Genomic DNA, 19,670 nt, shown 5'->3' with positions numbered 1-19,670 from the left:
GCGTGTGCCTTTTGCGTGCCTGCTAGTGATGATGTCGGTTGCCCCATGGAAGGGGGTCGGGGAGGAAGGTTCCTTAGGCCGCGCGTCTTACAACAGGCCGGGCGTGATGGGTGTAAGGCCGGACTTGGAGCCTTCACCGGCGGGCTTAGAGCCTTTGTTCTGGACCTGCCTTCCGTTGCCTCTAAGGTCCAGAAGGCTCTAAGTGCAGGTCCAGGGCACCGTGCGGTACCGGCCAGAAGTGCGGTACCGGATATTCGCAGGCTCTAGTTAAGTTCGCCAGAGCCAACCCGCGGCCAGTGCTGGCCACCGTACTGTGCCTTTCTTCCCCTTCCTTCCCAACGCACATCTCCCATCCATATGTACCGAATGTCAGGTACCGCACTTCTGGCCAGCCCTGGCCAGACAATGAATGAGAAAGTGCCCGACACCAAACGTCGCGACGCGCATGTGGACGCAACACTCCACGGCTGCAAATGAACCAGAAGAATCTGATTTTTATACACTTCTAACCAGACCATCTGGCCAGACCGTCACGTCAAAAATGCACCGAATATCTGGTACTGCACTTCTGGCCAGCCCTGGACCTGCCTTCTGGACGTTAGAGGCGGCAACGCCGCCGTGGCTGGCCTTGTAGTACAGTATGTATGACGGCGCAGCACGGCACACCATCTTTCGAAGAAGACGCCATGCAACAAACAAAGGCATTGCAGCAGTCCTGGTCGCTGCAGCACGGTCGGCGCTCACCGTTCCTCTCAGCTCAGCGGGCCTCCAAATCGCTGCAGCACCACGAGTTCCCCGCCGACAAGGCACCCGAAACTCTGGCAAAAGATATCCATAATACCATTATACAGCGCATGAAGGATGACAACCTTGATACATCACATCTCAATGCCAGCCTCACCCAGTTCCTCACCCCTGGCTCGAAAGCTGGCAGGGAATTCTCGGGACGTTCGAGGACCTCATTCGGCACCACATGTCAGTAACTGACGCCGACATGGTGGCCGCCCTGAACCTCCGCGAGTCGACAGCCGACGATAATACAGATGCTTTGGATGTTGTGGACGGCGTGGAGTTGTTCTATGTGCGGAGCTGGGCGCTGTCCGTCAGAGATTTGAAGCAGATTCTTCTGAATTGGGAGGAACAAGATCTGAACATCCCTGAGGCATTTGAGTGGATGACCAAAGTGTTGCTAGAGGAGAAGCGGCCCGTTGTGGCATTGTCACCAGCCGGGATCGGAACCTCCAGCAGTGCTGGTACTACCGCCGCAGGATCCAAGCGAAAGACCGATGAAGACGAGGATGTACAAGTGTTGGAGGTGGAACTCGATGGGGGCAAGAAGGAAAAGGTGCTTTCTGTGCGCTACGTGGGCAAGTGCACAGCCCCCGTTACGCCACATGAGCGCTTTGTGGCAGATCAAGTTGGGCGGAAGAGCGGTTTGTTGAATGAGTTTCTCAACGCTCTCGAAGAGGTGTGCCCAGACACCTACGCTGCCGGCAAGACTTATGAATTTCCGCGTGGTCGCTTGGATGAGTATGTCTCTGAGTATTCCCGAGACGATCGCGAGAGGAGCGTCATTGCGTTTTTCAACCGCTCAACCCTGCTCAACCGGCAGCCTGGGGGATTCTACTCGTCCTACACGCCAGACAGTTCGGATGTAGCAACATTTGTAGCTTTGAAAACGGATTTCTTCCAGAGGTTCCGTGCTTTTGCTACACCATGCGGAAGCGGGAAGAAACAGGCCATCATCGGCTGGAGAGATGAGATGGCGACAATCGCAGATCAGAACCCTGTCGATACTGGGACCGCCGTACGGCCATTTACCGATGACCTTTTGAATGCTTTGCTGAAGCAAGCACTCCCATATACAGTCAACGGACACACCGTATTGGTGTTGATTGGGAAAGATATCACACGAGAAGACTATCTGGGAGCCAAAACATTCCTAAAAGGTGGCTCGCGGGCAGGATACCTCACTGCCGACTTTCTAGCAAGGTTGCAAGCATTGGAAAACGGAATTGACGATTGGGATGCGGCTACATTGGACACGATCGGCTTCCCATTTGTGGATCTCTATCCGTGGCTCAAGCATAAAAACTGGCTGTTAGCGCTCAATCAGCTTGTGGCTTACTTGCAGGCGGCACAGCCTGTGGTGTCCGTGACCTTCTCTCGACGAGTGACGGCTTTCGCAATGACAAACTTCTACTACCCGTATGGCCTACCGTCATCTCAGCGCTTCTTGGACTTTGTTGGGGTCCCAAGCCTTCAACATTACGCCGATCGCTCCTGGCTCTCAGATCCCCAACAGGCATCACCTCCGGCAGGTTTCAGTACAATCGTCATCCCTCACCTCCATCCTGGTCGCGACAAATACGGTTCGCAACCAAAACAGCTCCGACGCGTTTTTGATTTGACGTGGATGGTGACGCTTATGTTTGCTGACGCAGCCACGCAGGCAGCAAATAACAGTTCCATGGATCATGACACCCTTTGCTTGTCGGTGCTCCAAATGTACGACAGAGCCAACCCAGGCCTCAGTGCATCAGTCAAACATCTCTATGCAAAACTCGACCAAGCAAAAGCCGAGCTGGCAACGTACTGGGAAAACGAAACTATGCGGGCGGCTACTCGGGTTCTGTCCAAAGTCACCAGAGAGCGCTTGAGGGCTGGAGCACGGGAACGAATTGAGTTCTCGCAAGCTGCAGAAGGGGCTCCCTTCAGTGTCACGCGTCAGGCCCAAGTTGATATGCTTTGGAAGTTGGCCATTCCCGACCTGGCCATCCACATGAAAGATCCCTCTGATGAAAAGACCTGGAAGGCATGGGCTTTGAGTCTGAAAGAGACAACTAGCTATTACACCTCTGCGCTGCGAAGAGCTACATTCAAGGATCCGGCAAAGCATCCCTTGCGCAACATTCTTGCCCCATTTGCTCCGGAAGGTGCAATTGACGACTCGTGGATGGCGGATCCAACGCTTACCAAGCAGGCAATTGATGAAAAAAGCAAGCAACTCGTTGCGGGGCTCCCCGAGGATTTCTTCTCCTCCGCAAACCAATCCAAGCGGCGCCGAGACTACCTCGCTGCGGGGGGACAGGCCGTCACAGGCCCACACAAGATCGATAAGGCAAAGTACCATGCTAGCTGGCATGGACGAGAGGTCAAGGTCGGTGGAAAGAATGGTGAAATTTGTCTCTTCTGGCACGACACAGAAAACGATGAGTATGTCATCATTCATCTTCGAGTGACAACACGGCTCGGCACAGTCTTGGAAACTGATCGGCGCTACATCCAGTTTATGGAGGACGGAATCGGTCTGACGGACGAAACCGGGGCCTATCTCACCAAAGGTCAGAAGCGGATTCGAACACTCATCCCATATGCAAACCTCCATCACATAGGGGAACCGGACGCAACAAGGGCCTTGCGCTTGGCCACCCAGGAGCGAAAAGCTTCTTCCAGGAGTACCTCTGCCACCGCCGGTCCGTCTCGCTTGCCGCGACCAGTCATTATACCTGCGCCATCTTCCAGCAGTACCTCTGCCGCCGCCGGTCCTTCTGGCTTGCCGCGCCAGCCGTTTGTGCCTGGAAAATCGCTGCTCCCACCACCGACAAAGATCCCACCCTCCCTCTTCTCCCTTGGGACCAGAATTCAAACTACGGGAACGGCGCCATCTACACATGCCCCGGGACAACCTGCCTCGGCACCACCGGCTCCCATCGCACAGCCGCCACCAGCACGGGGAAGGGATCCATTCCGGAGCCCATTGACTCCAAAGAAGGCTGGCGAGTTTGCTCTGCCCGTCAAACCTGAAGATGGAATTTGGCCAATGAAAAAATGGCTAGAATCTGCTTTTCCGAATGGGGGTCTAGTCACCGCCGCAGACCCTACCCTCCATCCCAAAGCCGGCGCGCACTCTTTCAAGACCCTCTTCGGCGGATATCTGGACCAGAGCTTCAGTACACACTGGTCATACCGTCTTTGGAAGGACTGGTTGGGTCAAGCAAATTATACCAAGAACATCGTAGCCAACCTCAAGTTCCTACGCCCCCGAGGGTTCAAGGATACGAGAATCCCTGGGAGGACCTCATCGGGCCTCGACCGCAAGTATTCGATCTACGAGTTTGGCCCACCGTAGCCAGATTCTCCCACTAAGCGGCGTATTCCTCTGGCGTAGGGAGTTCCTGTGGCCGCTTCATTGTTGCTTGTATAGTAGCTGTAGCTTATAGCTTTCTTTCGTTTTGCAATTGCTGTTTTCCCGTCGTAGTCTTTTCGCGCTCCTCTGTCATTCAGCGCTTCGGCGCTTCCGGGCAGACTCATAGCCTTCTGCGCTGTGGTGCCACGCCTTCCACCCAGAGATAGAGCCCTTCCACGTAGCTTAAGAGATGATGGAACTCGTCTCCTATTCCTACACATGCATTGCCTTTCTACTAGCATGGAATAGCCCGCTCTCTCTCTCTCTCTCTCTCTTCTCCTCTCTCTCTCTCCGTCTCTTCTCCTTTATCCCCCGGATGCATACGCCATATGCGCGAACCCAGGGGCTGCTGGCAGTGGTTGCATGCGCCATATGCGCGAAACCATCTGGGCAGGGTACCTCATCTCCTCACCTCCCCGCTGCTCACTCCCTACCGGATATGTGATGTCGTCGAGGTCAGGTTGCCCACTCCAGCCCAGCCGAGGTCAGTACAGGTGTTGCAGTGCGGTGATTGCCGTGTGTGTCAAAAAAAAACTCACGTCAGTGCTGTGGTAATGAAGCTGAGGGATCGCGGTTGTTACCTGGTGGTGGTCTGCGAAAGGATATACTGGGTCAAGACGGGTGGTGGTCGGCGAAAGGATGTACTGTCTTCCGGGGCAAGAATGAGAAGACTGGTTTTGGAGTCACCTTGTAAACAAAAGCAGAGCAGACTGTTGTTTCAAGGACAGACGGTAGAATACAGTTCTCTGAGCGCATTTGCAGATTACGCAGACACTTTGGCTGGTTGTTTCAAGGACAGATGGTGAGATACAATTATCCAAGAGCACTTGCAGATTACGCAGACACTTACGGCTCACAAACGTCTGCATTTGCTAGCATGTGCTGTCAGCAGTTTGTAATTGGTGAAGATCTGTTCTTTCCAGCCCGGCAGTCCTTGGGATGGATGTCATCACGGCGGGGACTGACGCGTTTTGGGCAAGGTCCAAACTCTGACTGTGGGTCGTCGGCAATTCCGGTGTGCATTTCGGTGGGGTCTCTCGGCGCGGTGGTTTCCTACACGGGAGGAGACTTCACTAATCACTCACCACAGCCGAGCGGCCGCTGGGCAATGCAGAATACTCTCATCGCGATCAGTCCCCAGCGACAGCTCTGACTAGGCCTACGGAGAACCCTCACGTGGGATCACTCGGAATCGCTCTGGACAAGTCGGGCTTTCCCGCACCGCTTCGTCAGATGCAGCCAGGATCATTGGGGGGCCCCAATCGGTCAACCCAACCAAGGGTTACTCGGTCATTGCGTTCCCTCTCACAATGACCTTGCTCAATTTAAATCACTCGGACAGTCTCACGGCCTGACGCAATCTCAATCGTCAACACCACTCAGTGAGAGCCATTCAACCTACGTAGAATCATTTGTGCTCTCTCTCAATACTGTCCTCATAAAGAAAGGATGAGAAAGGTAACTCTGCGTTATGCTCCTGGAATGTCCGTTCACCCGGTAAACTGGGGAAAGGCTTTCGACATAAGTTCACAAAATGCATGTGTGACGTGATCTCACGAGCAACACGCTGAGCCCAGCGGAAGAACTCTTTTACACCACAGGCGGCGGAGACGCGGAGACTCTGATGTTGATTGGTTTGGTTTGATACCTCCTCTTATGGCGTGCAACTTGTGCAACGATCATAAGGGCCATCCCATCGTCGATTATTCTTCTGTAGTACTTCAGTCGAATTGCACCGCCAACCGACAGGCAGGCCTGCACCCGTTTGATGATGTTCGATCAAGACAAGTCCCATATGCCCTCCTTTGGTCTATATGCCTAAAGATTCACATCATGCACAGGATGTGTGATTCTCTTCGAATGCATACTACACCTCACTGCAGTGATACCAACGCACTGCGGTGGCCAAAATTGAACCAAGTGAGCGAGATGTCGTTTTTGAATATACATACTTGATATACACAGATGCGTTCCCGACGCTATGTCCCACAGGCCATCGGTTATGAACGCGCTGTCGATTTTTGAAACTTCACCAAATGACAGTCGCCGCCGTGATAGCACTTTCTGGACCCCACTTGACGAGCATGTTCATGTTGACGTACGGATACAATTCGCATCCGGGGCTTGTGCTTAGATACCATCCTGTCCCAGTTTGATGTCGTAAAGTTTTGTTGCTGCAAGATGGGTAGAGGCTTGAAGCGACGTGAAAGGGCGACGTTAAGCTTAAATCGTTTGCGGTGAACGTTCACGCGTTGGATGCTGCACCTGCGAGTTTGTTGTGCAGGCGCCGAAATGTGGTTGCAGCCATTTCTCGCGTCACACGTTTGACGCCCACGCTATCGATATCCTCTTTGTCGTGATCAATCATCCACGGAAATGTCAGATGTATCGTTCGGACGCCACCTTTGGGTAGGTGGTGGTGTCACCCCTCCCGAGAGGGCTCATTCTATATCCTGTCACTGTTTGCGATCGCAAATCTTGATCCCTGCCCCACTTCGTTGTCATGAAATCTGAATCTCAATCTCCATCATGCGCAGGATCAATGGGAATCAGTCGAAAGCTACACAAAAGTGGGAACGCAATCTCTCGAGCGGTTTAACGAGTTCCTCAAGCGGCGAGCCGAAATCGAGGGTGAATATGCTAAAGCGCTGCAGAAGCTGGCGCGGTCGCATAAGGATGAAGCCGTCACAAAGAAGGGACCGGAAAAGGCTGCGGGCGGGTTCGGAATGGCCATCATGAGTGGGTGAGTAGTGAGGAGTGGACCTACCATGGTCAAAGGACCTGGACGGGTCGCGGGCGGTACTACAGAATGAGCCTATAGCTCATGAGACGGGAAGCTCGTAGAGTGCGAAACTGACTCGGCTTGTCAACCCTTTTGTTATCCCACCAGGACAGTATCCCAGAGCTGGCTACAGTTGCTGACCGTCACGGAACACACCGCGGCATTCCACACATCACTGGCAGAGCAACTGGACGGAGAGATGAGGAAAAGCATAAAAGCACAGATCAAGGATAATGACAAGCTGTTCAAACAGGTACCGCGTCATGCTTCCTGCTGATTGCCGCTCTATTTAAGCATTGCAAACGTGCTCATCGGATATCATCGCAATTTGTGATGTAGCAATTCGACGAGATTCGGAAGCAGACCCTCGAATACCGGAAGCAAACCGACAACCTCGAAAAGACGAGACTACGGTATGATAAGGCGACGAAGGATATGGATGCCGCGCGGCAGGCATACGAGGTGGCGAACCAGGACATGAATAAAACGGCGAAAGACATCGAGCGGGTTCGTTGAGGGGTGTGGGGGAATCGGAATTCATTGTCCTGCGAGCACCGACATGAATCTAATGACCTTCTCCGATAGTTGAGGACTGATGCAGAAAAGAAGGCTATGCTTGCGCAGGAGTGTGCAACGGCATATAAGCAGTGCATTGGTAAGATCGAGCCACTGCGTTGAGACGAATGGCCTTCCTCGGAGCCGAACATGACCTCATTCTTTCCTTTTCTGTTAGAGCAAACAAATCAAGTAAAGGATAAGTTCTACACTGAGACGATACCCTCAATATTGGATGTAAGTAACAGAACGGCAAAGCCCTCTTCTCCCGATGTCTCACGTGCGCTACGTGTATAGGACATTCAATCGAAAGATGAAAGCAGCCGCATCGACTTTACGAAGAAGGCGTTCCTTCGATACGCGGACCTCCTCAATGCTCAAACCCCATCCATCGCCTCATCCATCTCCGCCATGACAGGCATCTTCGACAAGATATCACCCACCTACGACTCCGCCACCTTCGTCAAGCTCTGCAAAACGGGCACTCTGCCGCCCAACGACTTTATGTTCGAAGAGCGAGCGTTGACACCGAACGCTGCGACAGCCGGAAAGAAAACTTTGGCACGCGGGTTCACAAAGACGTACCTGGAGGCCGAGGACAACAAGGAGGACGCGATTGTGGCCATGCCGGGGAAGCACGGGCGGAAGAAGGCGGTGGAGCGGATCAAACTCCTCGATAAAGAACTCTCCGAGACCGAGAAAAAGAAACAGGGGTGCGAGACACTCATCAACGTGTACGTCTCGAAACCCGAGATCTCGCAAGACCCCAAAGTGCGCCGCGACATGGACGACCAGATCAACGGCCTGAACGCGCACATCGACGTGATCAAGAGCAAAAAGCATCGGCTGCAGTGCTACATCGCACAAGTGGACGGTGTGCCCGCGCCCGACCCGCCCGCGGGAGTCACGGTGCGGGATAGCCCGATGACACCGTTCACGCCTGAGCATGTCAGCGGGGAGCATCGAGGCCGACCGGAATCGCAGGACTCGTTCGCGAGCTCGTCGGCGGCCCTAGAAGCGGGGCGGGATGCGAGGCGGTTTTCGGGTGCGACTGGGATGAGCTCGTATTTGGGCCAGAGCCAGGCGGAGGATAGTGGGGGCGAGGATGTGTATGAGAGTTCGCTCGCGGTCGGTGGGGGTGGGGTAGGCGGTGGGGGTGGAGTGGATGCTGGGGAGGATGTCATTTGTAAAGCTCGGATGGTGTATGACTTTGAGGGTGCTCCGGGGGATCTGTCGGTTACAGCTGGAGAGGAGCTGGATGTGCTGGAAAAGCAGGACGACGGGTACGTTTTGCTCACATCTCGCATATCAATCCGGGCACATCCGGCACCTCATTCTGATGTTTTTCCAAAATGATGGCAGATGGTGGAAAGCTCGGGTATATCGAGCAAGTGGAGTGGTCGAAGGGTTCATTCCAGGGTATGTCTTTGCTTTCATCTACCAAAGCCTTCGGCCAATTGATCAGGATTACCACCCAATAGAAATTACACAGAGGAAATATAAGACTACCCCTTCCCGGGACTTGCAGAGCATCAATTCCCTTCTTCAAACCCGTCGTGTCTCTGTCTATAAATTACACCTACTACGTGATGTCTGAACGACTGGCCAAGGCGTCCTATGGGAGCTCTACCTTTCCTCCCCGTCCATCTTCACCACAACGGAATGTTTTCAGGGCTCAAGTATGATTGATGATGGATAAATGCTAGATACTACTACTAAAGATAGCTCTATGTAAAACCGGTAACTGCAGCAGTGAAAGAGAAGACGTCCTCTCCGGGGGCGGAAACTATTGACCCGAGGCATGTGGCAGTAAAGAAGCGAGCCAGCGCCTCTTAACTACGCAATGCCGTGAATGTGAGAAGGAAAGAAGCAAGTGTCAAGATCAGGGAATGAAGAAACGGGGAGAAGTCTAGGGAATGTTCAAATCTATCTGCAGGTGCAAATGCGGACCCGCAAAAAACAACTTAAGATTTGAACGTTTACATATAAGTCTAGTCTAACAAACTTGTCTGGCGGAGTCCACGGTTGGGAAATGTGGGGTTGAGAAGAGAGTGTGATGAAATACGCCGAAACGAGGGTGCCAACTCCAATCGGCCTACTCATCCTCGTCCGTGCTTCTCGTCACGAAGCGACCAGGCCATCCGACGCTATCACCGCTTCCACTCTCAGGGCTCGTCCGGTACGAGCCCGTAACGCTGACCTCCTCTCCGGCCGTCACCGACTGCAGCAACGAGGCTTCCGACGGCGACGACGTCTGGCCTTCCATGATCGTGTCCAAGGTCGGGTGTCCCGATACGCCAGGCATGGACGTCGCGGGGCTCATAGGTGGAATCACCGTCCCTGTGGGCGCCGGTGGTAAAGGCGACACGGGGGCGCGAGAGGATGCAGGTGATGGGTTTGGGGGTGCCTGCCAGCTATTTCTCTCCCGGTAGGTGGCGGACGACATGTGAACTGTCGGTGCTTGGCTGACGACTACGCGGCTGACTTTGCTGGGAGCTTGGGCGAAGCGGATGATCGCTCGCGGTGCTGCGGGATATTGAGCGGGTGCGGGTTGCGGCGCTGCTGCGGACACGTAGGAAGACAAGTTCGTTTCTTGATGGTGAAAGGGATCACCTGGAGCTTGACGAGGAGCGCTGTAGAGGGGTGTCTGTCTGCCTGGCTCTGCTGCAGGGGCGGCGGGGACGAAGTTATCATCATATCCCATGCCGTTGTCGTCCATAAAATGATCGTCGTCAGGTGAGGACGTTGCTGGTTCGTCCCTACCGTAGTAGTGAGGTTGAGGCTGGTTCGGCCTCGAAACTTGGTATGCAGGTTTGTGAGCTGCAGCGTAGCCACCACCCGTGGTACTAATGACAGTGGATGCAGCATCGCTTACGAAACTAGATTTCTTCAATAGCGATACCGGCATGTTGTCAATCGAGTAGCGAGGTCCCATCACCACCCCCGCAGCGAATCCCATTTTCACCGGTGTTGGCGACCGCATGTATCCCCCTTGGTGATCCAGGGAAATCTTCCTGGCCGCTGTGACTGGGACTCGGTGCTGAGAGGGGCCGTAGGATTCCTTTGCTGACTGGAGCCGGCCGTGTCCAGAGATGCCGGACACATTAGGACCGTAGGTCTGGCTGGAGTTGCCCGTCAGATTCCGAGTGCCGCTCTTCAAATGGTAGACGAAGAGAAGGAAGAGCCAGTATCGGACCGAAGTGGCGATCATGTTGAGTCCCGAGTAGTAAGTGGGGCTGATGTAGTAAAAGAACAAGAACGTGCACTGAAGGAGCGATTCGAATAGGAGGTAGAAGAATCCGGTGCCAAGCAGACGACCAAAAGTCATGCGACTCATGAATTGACGCTGATTCACAATCTTTGGGAGATAGTACGTCTTGACGAAATAGGCGCTCAGAAAAAAGGCGTTGACTCCCTGGGCGATTTGGAAGTACGAAAAAGTCTTGGAACACAGGGGGCGAATTTTGGTGTCGCTTGCAGCTGACGCCCTGTCGGCCAGGATACCCCACGACCAGACAGCGTATAGACCAAGCGAGAAGAGAGTCTCCAAGCAAAGCCAGGCCTTGATGAAGGTTCGTAGCATCGGTTTGAACTGCACCACCATCGAGAAGCGCTACGAACATATCGAAACCAGTTAGCAGGAGTTTGATGAAACAGCGCATTCAGACCGCGATATCCACAAGCTTACCAGATACAGAAGCCAGTTGAATGACTGGCAAGCGGTGAAAAGAAAGCCATTCCCGATGTACATCGAAAGGATATCGGCGAGAAAATCGCCACTACATTTTTGAAGAAACAAAAATCAGTACCCGTATAACAGGCTTTCGGCCAGTAGAGATGGAAGAAGCTGGATCTTCTCCCTGATCGGAGAACTCCCGTTCGGCCTATCTACGTACATTTCCAGATTCATGTATCTAGGTAGCGTTTTGCCAACAGTCCCGAAAAGGTTGCACACCAGCAGTCCCAGGAACAGTAGCGATGGAAAGTTCGTGCGTTTGCCAAAGACGAACCAGTAACCAAACACGGAGCCGAGGGCAATAAGCACTGCGGACGTGCGCAAGTTCGAGTCGACAAACTGGAAGGTTGTGTAGGCCATCGGTTCCTTATTGTATGCAAAGCCATTTTGCCGGGGACCGCGAGTCGACGTCGAGGTCGACGAGGCGGAAGACGCTGAGGGATTTGCCGAAGCGGTGGCGCCGGGGAAAGTGGGTGACGGAGTTGCAGTGGCAACGTCCTGCGCTAACACAGTGCCAGGGGCGCTGGCAAGGAGACCTAAAAGAAGGACAAGCAGGAGCGTGCAGTTCCGGAGAAGGCCGAGTGTTCTTGTTGTGGAGCCCATTGTGGTTGCTGGTCGGATGGTTTTGACAGGTGAGACAGGGGTTGGCAAAGCTCAAGGCGAGTCCCCTTGGCAGAAACTGATTGAGAGACCAGCTCCCTCTCAAATGTAGATTCGCAGGCCGAACTGATTCGGAGACCAGCTCCCTCTCAGATGTAGATGCGAAGGCCGAACTGATTGAGAGACCAGCTCCCTTTCAAATGTAAATTCGAAGGCCGAAGACAGGCGACCGCGCTGTAACTCCGCCTATCAGAGGTGTGAAATTGGCGCAAGATGTGGAGAGATTGGTTAGAGACCTCCCTTCTTTCTGGTGCTGGAGGATGAGGCAAAACGACGAGGCAAAACCACGAAGGACCTTATTACTATAGGTTTGGCTTCGACCGTCTTCTCATAAATATATCAGACCTTTTTCCTACGTCTGTATAGTGGAGCTTCCGACCGGAGTCGCAATATCCCATGTGGCTTCTCCGCGCCTTCTGGGGGGGGGGGGGGGGGTGGGGGCAAAGTGGCTGTCGTGGGCCAATATCGCACAGATAAAGGCCACGCGTTATTCGGCAGCGCGGACAGCAAAGCGGATCTGGATTCCGGGTGGATCCGGCCGGAAGGGAGTTCGATGGTCGCACAGCATCATAATCGTGGTTGTACTGTAAATGAGATTTGATGAACCCTGAGCCGCATCGCGGGGTCGTCCGGAACCGTCATGCCTAAACCGGGGTGCTGGGCCACCCAATCCGCCGGTTGCCCCCCCAAACGCGTCAGACTTCAACCCAAAACTTGGTGGCACTACAAACTTTCGTTCGGTCGCAAGTTTTTTCGTTTCAGGGGCTGCTGATAAGTCTTGACAGCGGTCATCAACTCATCAACGCTCCCAGAGGTCGTGGACTCGGGGATGATGGAAGCGGATATATATCCGTAATCCTCTGCAGGGCGATTGCGGTCTTACGTTGAGAGAAGTATATTTGTACGTAGGCTGAGGATGGTGAACGATCTTGATAGACTATCTTCAGCGTTGGAGCTGAGCAACACCTCGAAAACTGTTAGTGTCTCGCGCAAGGATTAGCGATAAATACCAGGAAGTTTATGGCATTCTCGGAGTTCCTGGTGTGCTGCTCGTTGAGACGAGCTTGGATGATGGGATTGATGGGCATTGCGGAGAGCGTCTCCGCATTTCCTGTTTGACAGCGTCTGTTGATAGGGAGTGGAGATTGTAATTTTGACATCGAGCACATGGTACCACGTGAATTATATGTACCAGCTAGAATCAGCGAGAGACTTGGAAAGTACAGAAATAGAACGTTTATTAATTGCGGGTGCGCCGGGAAAGGGTACCGATTTGGTTAAGCTGTAATAGTCTAAGTTGATGGTTTTCCCTCGCTTCTTTCCTTTCCTTCTGATGAGCGAGGCATCCTTCTGATGTAAATTTACAGGGTATGATGATGATGAGGGAGACCATCATCGTCATCAATCGATATTGGCGCCCGCTGATGATTACTGTACGGATGAGGAAAGGAGCGCGCAGCGCAGACGGCCCTGAGACGGGACGAGAGAGGGAGCCTCCTCCTCCATTAATCCTCCAGAGAGCGACAACTCACATTATTACCCGCCCCGCCCAACCCTCGCAACCGGCCTCTCGTCGTCGCTACCCTACCGTACTAAGTACTGTACTGCATATCCATACAGTACATCCTACTCTGTCAGTCGCATCGCTGTCAACCCGCACGCCCATTCGGCAGGCACCACTTTTTCCCACGACAGGCCAGTAGATTCATCAGTTCACGGAGCTTCTCATTCGAAATACCCGCGCTCCTTTTGTTACACCTGGACAACCCTCGTGCTGCCCTTGCATGGCGTCGCCAGTCTGTCAGCATTGTACTCACCCTGGTACTCACCTAGCAAAACGGACTGTATCGAGGCCTTTGACGGACCAAAGATACAGGCTACTCAGGCCTGAAACCACCAACCTTGCGTAAGGATTTTGGGGGCCTCCTGTCCGTTGTCGAAAGAACATCATCCAAGCATGGCGACTTCACATAGGGAGTTAGGCGTGGGAAAAAAGCGTTCTATCATATTTCGGTTAGCCACCGAGCCAACCGCCACGGTTCAGTCTCTTTTCCATAGCAAGAAAGAAAAGCAGCAGGACGGGAGCCAGGCATCGAGCAGAGGATCGGGGTCGACATGGGCGACAAACTCAATGATAACGTTGGACTCGCCTGACGTACAAATGCAAGCCGTATCACCTACACCTTCGGTGGCTAGCCCTACCAGTGCCGGGAGCAGTAGCTCGACGCTATCGTATCAGTCGTTCAAAGGCCGCCTAGGGTTTTTAGGGAAGAAGCCGTCACTTGCCAACCTGCGACGCACAACCTCCGAAACGTCACTAGCGCACGCAGCCGTTGCCGCCGAACGACGAGAGCGGACACCTAGAGGTATCCCACAACCATCCCCGCTACCTGTTCCGGAAGCTGGACTGGTGCAGGAGGTGAAGGTTTCCGATGAGGGATACGGAGGCTCTGGCGCCGACACGGGTGTGGGAAGCTTTAGCGAGCCAAATAGTGAGAAACACAGCCATGAAGACACTCTGGGAGCCCTGCCGGTCATCAGTCAGGGGTACGGCGGTCTGGTGGGCATGGCTGCATCGCCAGCGTCGTCATCTGTACCTCATTTGCGAGGTCACAGGTCGTTCCACACCATGCCGACCAATGGTGTCAAGAAGAACGGGCGAAGAAGCATATCGCATAGCTCTCTGCGGTTCACGGATGTGGAGGTGGCGCCTAATAGTTATCGGAAGATACGACTTATCGGCAAAGGGGATGTTGGCAAAGTATATCTTGTCGAAAAGAAGAGCAACGGCAAGCTATACGCCATGAAAGGTGAGATACCGATTTGGTTCGAGAATTTTGTCTGATAATTGGGCTGAACATTGAGTTTTTCTAGTCTTATCAAAAGCGGAAATGATCAAGCGTCATAAGATTAAACGAGTTCTGGCGGAGCAGGAGATCTTGGTAAGACCTCCGCAGCATGCGCGATTGCTATCTAGGGCTTACTCTGACAATGAATGCTTTGTTTCTGCAGGCCACATCGAACCACCCCTTCATTGTGACACTATACCACAGTTTTCAGAGCGAGGAATACCTGTATTTTATCATGGAGTTTTGTTCCGGGGGCGAATTTTTCCGAGCTCTGCAAAGCCTCGAAACAAAATGCCTGAAGGAAAAGGACGCGAGGTTCTACGCAGCCGAGGTTATTGCTGCAATGGAATACCTGCACCTGATGGGTTTCATCTACCGAGATTTGAAGCCAGAGAGTAAGTCATGTCTGATTTGTTGGACTAGTGGTCTGCGAACCCCGCTGATCCTGGTTTCCTCGCTTTCTTAGACATTTTGCTGCACGACACGGGACACATTATGTTGACAGATTTCGACCTGTCAAAGCCATCCACAGAACCAGGGGTCCCCACCATTGTGAAAAACACACCATTCCTGTTCCAAAACTACAGCACACCGACCATTGACACCAAATCATGTACCGCGAATCTGCGGACAAATTCCTTTGTCGGGACGGAGGAGTACATTGCACCAGAGGTCATAACGGGAATGGGTCACACTAGTGCTGTGGATTGGTGGACCCTCGGGATATTACTGTATGAGATGCTGGTAAGGAACCGATGTTGATGTGCGTCAATCGCCTGTCCCAGGACGTTTCACTCACGTTCATTACTGCAGTACGGGACAACACCTTTCAAAGGCGAAAACCGCAACATGACATTCTGCAACATCATCCGCAACGAAGTCACCTTCCCCAACTACCCCCAAGTGTCCCCAAGCTGCAAATCCCTGATCCGGAAACTGCTCATCAAAGACGAACGCAAGCGTCTCGGCTCCCGCGCCGGCGCCTCCGACGTTAAAGCCCACCCTTTCTTCAAAGGCATTAACTGGGCTCTCCTCCGGCATGAGAAGACACCACCCATCGTGCCAAGGTACAATGCCGCCGATCCGTTCGATACCAGCAACTTCCGGCCCATTGAGGACAGCATTGAGTTGGATTTGGAGAAGGAAGGGAGGGCGTTCGTTGCGCTGCAGCAACGCGAGAGAGGTGGGGGTCATGAGACATTGGGACCTAGGAGTGGGAGGGGATTGTACCCGTCGCCTTCCGCGTCGACAATGTCACAGGCTTCGTCTGCGAAGAAGGACAAGAGGAGTGCGAATCCGTTCCGGGATTTCGAGTCTGGTAAGCTTGCACTACCTAGCCATGCATCTGCGCATCATTGATCTAACCGGTTTTCCGCCTTTTTAGTCACCGTGCACCACTAGACACATTCCAGTCCGCTTCGTTGCCCAACTGCATCTCAATTCGCTGAAACCCGCAACAACCGCAACAACCCGCAACACCCCGCACACATCAAATCCCAGCGCACAAAACCCGCCGTAAAAAGACTTCCTGGACACTCCATTCCACTCCCCGCCTCCGGGCCTTGCTTAGACCGTGTAGTCAATAGTGTACAACACCTCGCAACACCACCGCCTCGCATTCTTATGTCCCGCCCTTCTTTTTTCGTTCATAGCCTTCACTTCCGTAATGTTCTCCTGTCCCGCATCAGGCGCTCTTTTCACAACAACTGCTGCACCTTCGGGGGATGAAGGAGGTGCTGGTTCGTTCTCGTCTGTAGGCTCATGGAGTGTGTAAATTTGATATGTAAATAATTCCGCTGGCTTCTTTGTGACAAAATACGTATAAGATAGTAATTATACGTTCTTTGGTTTCATGTACCATAAGATCTTCCCAGTATTTTGTCCGAGCACCTTTAAGATGTGGCAACTCATTTGAGACTCCAATCAACGCAAAAAGGTATGCTATAATGATATGACATGCCCTCTAGTATCGCGAATCACCTGTATGAAAAGGAAGCAAATGTGGAAAATGGGAGTGAGCGGCACAGTGGCCTGACCCCGAAGCGCGTTCTGCGGCTCTTTCACCGCCCGTCCTCGCCCGCCCACTTTTGCGTTCTCCAATTCGCCTTTTTGAGCCAGAGACCCTTCCCATGGTCATCGTCGCCACCAGGCCCGGCAAAGCGCTTAGAACGAACAACAGAAACAAGGCTGATCCTAACCTCAGACTGACAACCCCCAACCTCCCGCAGCCGAACCAACCCAAAATCCCCCCCAAAAAAAGGAACACCAAAACGGTTGTGGCTGCGGGGTACAGGGGTCTCCTCTCTCTCTCTCTGTCTAACCTCATATCCGGGCACTGCGCAGCCGGTCCTGCGGTGGCGACGACGCCGGCGCGTGACTCTTACCGGATCCGCTCCAGCGCGTGACGGAGTCGGCTACTTCGCGGAGAAAACTGTAAAGATGGGGATTTTGAAGATAGTGGATGAGTGTGACGCGTGGCGCATGAGAGGGGAAATGCGGATGGAGGGAAAAACGCACCTGCCAGAACTATGCACGGTGGTACCGCCCAGCACGATCCGCACGCCAGGGTTTGCAGCGTTCAGCTTGTTGACTTCGTATGCTTCCGAATACGTCGTGCCGCCAATCATGAACACGATGATGTCCTGCGGTCTTTTGAACAAGAGTGTCACACCCGTCAACACCAGGATGCCTCTTCCACAGCCAACGAACATGCGCGCTTACTTATCCCGGGACACCCCCTCCACAAACGGATACAGCTGATCCTTCAGTTTCCCCTTGATACACTCCTGCAACACCTCGACCATATGCGGTGAGTGCTGCGTGTAGACGTTCTCGACGCCCTGCAAGCCTTTGAAGACGTTTTTGGTCCGTGAAAAAACGTTTTGGTTGGAGAAGAGGTCTTCGAGACGATGGTCTGAGCCGGCATATTGTATCATGTGGCCGACGAGCTAGAGGGAGGGATTACAAGGAGGACGTGCGTGAGAGTGATTGCATGCGTTTATGTGAACACATCAGTGGCTTACCGCGATCTTCTTGTCACTGACTCCGCTACGTGCCAGAATGTCGAGAAGTTGCGGTGTGGCGTTCGCCTGGGACTTTTCGTAGCGTAGCGCGTAAAGCAGGACGAGACGCACCCGAGCGTCATCCGGGATGTCTGTCCGCTCGACGAGGGCTTTGAGTTGCTGGTGGGTGTCGAAACGGAGTCTGAGTCTGAGTGCACGCGGGAATCTCGTCATTCCCATCAATCAGTTTCCCACCTTCAAGTCCTGCGTATGGTTGTCATTCACAGCCAAACTCTGCTCCAGCTCTCCGACTTCCATCAAGTGACCCCTCCCGACCTGCCGACTCAACTCCCCGACAAGCGTGACATGTTTCGTGACGTTTCCCGAGAGTTTTCGGAACTCTGGGTAATCCTCTACAAACTTCTTCATGTCGGTGATGGAGTTAACCTGGGCGGATGATTTGTGCTTCGTTTGATATTCGTCGACGTATGATTTGATGTTGCCGCCTAAATCGCCCATGTTGAGGTACATGTTCTTGCGGTAGAAGCTGTCCTGATCCGGGTTGAGGACGACTTCCTAAATTGATCGGCCGCGGGCTACCGTGAATCAGCTTGTTCTCGCGGAAAATGATGTGAAACAGTTGAGCGGTATACCTTCATTTCCGGTCTGATATCTGGTACCGATGACAGGTCCACCCGTCCGTTCGTGATACCAATCAGCTCGTGCACCATCGCCTGATATGTCCACTGCAACAGTAATGGCGTGACAGGGTCGTTGCGACGATCCATGATGAGAAGTATCGGTGCTGTGTCTGGTCTCCTAAAATCAAAGAGTGGACCCTCTTGTTGCATTTGGTACTGCAAAGCCACGAGAAGTGAGCATAAATGTCCGACCTGGGTAAAACAGTGGGTCCAAGCACTTTGCATACCGCAAGCTCCCCAGCCAGTTTCTTCGCATGAGAAGAGCTCTTTTCATATCTAATCAGCGGCTTCTTCTTCAATGCTAACAGCATTGCGAGAATCCCTTCTGTTGTCCGTTGAAAGGTTTTTGTATCCCAAGTCGATAGGTTCTCCGTGAACATCGGGTTCATTGGCGCTTGCAGGTTGAGGTGGAAAAGGTCTGCGTTGATGGACAGGAAGTCCGCAAAGTACTCCTAAAGAACGATCCGAAAGTTATTGAATCCCTTCTTCGCTGATCGAACAGCTCAGGAATGTATGTCGGCTGGTATACCTGAACCTCACGAACGACCTCGTGCTCGTCCACTTCCGCCAAGCGTTCTATGTCGGATTTCCGCAGCGTATTGCTGAAATCTATGGAATGCCGATATCAGCCTCCAAAGGAACTCAAACCGGCCCACGTCCGCTTCACCGCTCTCCGACTCCACGCCATCTCCGTATACGCACATAAGTAGTAATCTCCATAGCGCGGATCCCGGAGCTCCTCCACCAACGCCTGTACCGACTCGCCCGTCGACCGCACAAAGGCTATGCACTTCAAATGCTTCATCTTCTCCCGTTGACGGTTGTCTATGCGGTCTATCAGGTAGACTTCTCGTTGTAATAGTTGCGTTTGTGTCATCACCATTGAGATGATGGCCGTCTATCGCGTCAGAACAAAAATGCGTGTCTCAGAAAATGTCCATAGTCCGTGCTGGATGGCCGAACGTATATAGCTGCCCACCGTTTCCGCGTCCATCAGCAACACCTTCATCCCCGTCACCTCGGTTATCATCCTGTTCAGATAATTCTACACCGCGAGCATTTTGTCAGCCCTGTCGTAGCGCATAGACATATGCTCGTCAGTTTGCGCAAACCAGCATCTACCTGAACCGCTTTTATGACGTCCATTGTTTAAGGCGCCGTGCTAAGCACGAAGATGGTCTGAATAGTCTAAGATG

General features: G+C 53.1%; 6 protein-coding genes across 6 annotated transcripts; 4 read left to right on the top strand and 2 right to left on the bottom strand.

Moving 5' to 3' along the window:
* Positions 1-45: 45 nt before the first annotated feature.
* Positions 46-4,132, top strand: EV422DRAFT_509318 (uncharacterized protein; the record flags this gene model as incomplete). The annotated part of the gene is made up of 5 exons (XM_053068836.1): positions 46-238; positions 374-447; positions 514-633; positions 657-948; positions 981-4,132. 5 exons carry the CDS (start codon positions 46-48, stop codon positions 4,130-4,132), a joined length of 3,831 nt encoding a protein of 1,276 aa, XP_052922073.1.
* Positions 4,133-4,364: 232 nt separating this feature from the next.
* Positions 4,365-5,696, top strand: EV422DRAFT_264754 (uncharacterized protein). The gene is made up of 2 exons (XM_053065825.1): positions 4,365-4,991; positions 5,066-5,696. Exons 1-2 carry the CDS (start codon positions 4,519-4,521, stop codon positions 5,340-5,342), a joined length of 750 nt encoding a protein of 249 aa, XP_052922072.1. The 5' UTR covers positions 4,365-4,518; the 3' UTR covers positions 5,343-5,696.
* Positions 5,697-6,475: 779 nt separating this feature from the next.
* Positions 6,476-9,243, top strand: EV422DRAFT_622972 (uncharacterized protein). Its single transcript, XM_053074197.1, has 9 exons — positions 6,476-6,598; positions 6,727-6,932; positions 7,080-7,224; positions 7,311-7,478; positions 7,557-7,626; positions 7,705-7,763; positions 7,824-8,809; positions 8,889-8,945; positions 9,008-9,243. The coding sequence occupies exons 1-9, from the start codon at positions 6,566-6,568 to the stop codon at positions 9,027-9,029; spliced, it is 1,746 nt and encodes a 581-aa protein (XP_052922071.1). The 5' UTR covers positions 6,476-6,565; the 3' UTR covers positions 9,030-9,243.
* An 8-nt stretch (positions 9,244-9,251) lies between these two features.
* On the bottom strand, positions 9,252-11,961 carry EV422DRAFT_264751 (uncharacterized protein). The gene is made up of 3 exons (XM_053065824.1): positions 11,423-11,961; positions 11,215-11,305; positions 9,252-11,139 (listed from the first exon to the last, which is right to left on the bottom strand). The coding sequence occupies exons 1-3, from the start codon at positions 11,863-11,865 to the stop codon at positions 9,622-9,624; spliced, it is 2,052 nt and encodes a 683-aa protein (XP_052922070.1). The 5' UTR covers positions 11,866-11,961; the 3' UTR covers positions 9,252-9,621.
* A 2,590-nt stretch (positions 11,962-14,551) lies between these two features.
* Positions 14,552-16,130, top strand: EV422DRAFT_500448 (kinase-like domain-containing protein; the record flags this gene model as incomplete). Its single annotated transcript, XM_053068139.1, has 5 exons — positions 14,552-14,732; positions 14,797-14,864; positions 14,935-15,166; positions 15,238-15,515; positions 15,585-16,130. 5 exons carry the CDS (start codon positions 14,552-14,554, stop codon positions 16,128-16,130), a joined length of 1,305 nt encoding a protein of 434 aa, XP_052922069.1.
* Positions 16,131-17,093: 963 nt separating this feature from the next.
* Positions 17,094-19,620, bottom strand: EV422DRAFT_571186 (Sec1-like protein; the record flags this gene model as incomplete). The annotated part of the gene is made up of 11 exons (XM_053072966.1): positions 17,094-17,202; positions 17,289-17,420; positions 17,493-17,719; positions 17,795-17,953; positions 18,029-18,349; positions 18,427-18,630; positions 18,702-18,926; positions 19,004-19,083; positions 19,177-19,372; positions 19,454-19,519; positions 19,597-19,620. 11 exons carry the CDS (start codon positions 19,618-19,620, stop codon positions 17,094-17,096), a joined length of 1,743 nt encoding a protein of 580 aa, XP_052922068.1.
* Positions 19,621-19,670: the final 50 nt, after the last annotated feature.

The sequence above is a fragment of the Fimicolochytrium jonesii genome (genome assembly GCF_025526975.1).
Source record: "Fimicolochytrium jonesii strain JEL569 chromosome Unknown EV422scaffold_31, whole genome shotgun sequence".
Classification (NCBI taxonomy): Eukaryota; Fungi; Chytridiomycota; class Chytridiomycetes; order Spizellomycetales; family Powellomycetaceae; genus Fimicolochytrium; species Fimicolochytrium jonesii.
The sequence above is the reverse complement of the archived record's forward strand: the minus strand, read 5'-3'. Positions and strand labels throughout refer to the sequence as shown.

What these genes read in the sequence shown, in the direction of transcription:
- EV422DRAFT_264754 (XM_053065825.1), top strand. Translation starts at nt 4,519, where the DNA reads ATGCGCGAACCCAGGGGCTGCTGGCAGTGGTTGCATGCGCCATATGCG. An exon ending in GGTTGTTTCAAGGACAGATG is followed by an intron (nt 4,992 to 5,065) that starts GTGAGATACAAT and finishes TGCATTTGCTAG; the next exon opens with CATGTGCTGTCAGCAGTTTG.
- EV422DRAFT_622972 (XM_053074197.1), top strand. Translation starts at nt 6,566, where the DNA reads ATGTCAGATGTATCGTTCGGACGCCACCTTTGG. An exon ending in GGAATGGCCATCATGAGTGG is followed by an intron (nt 6,933 to 7,079) that starts GTGAGTAGTGAG and finishes TTATCCCACCAG; the next exon opens with GACAGTATCCCAGAGCTGGC. An exon ending in CTGGAAAAGCAGGACGACGG is followed by an intron (nt 8,810 to 8,888) that starts GTACGTTTTGCT and finishes AAATGATGGCAG; the next exon opens with ATGGTGGAAAGCTCGGGTAT.
- EV422DRAFT_264751 (XM_053065824.1), bottom strand. Translation starts at nt 11,865, where the DNA reads ATGGGCTCCACAACAAGAACACTCGGCCTTCTCCGGAACTGCACGCTC. An exon ending in AGATACATGAATCTGGAAAT is followed by an intron (nt 11,306 to 11,422) that starts GTACGTAGATAG and finishes TCAAAAATGTAG; the next exon opens with TGGCGATTTTCTCGCCGATA. An exon ending in TCAACTGGCTTCTGTATCTG is followed by an intron (nt 11,140 to 11,214) that starts GTAAGCTTGTGG and finishes ATATGTTCGTAG; the next exon opens with CGCTTCTCGATGGTGGTGCA.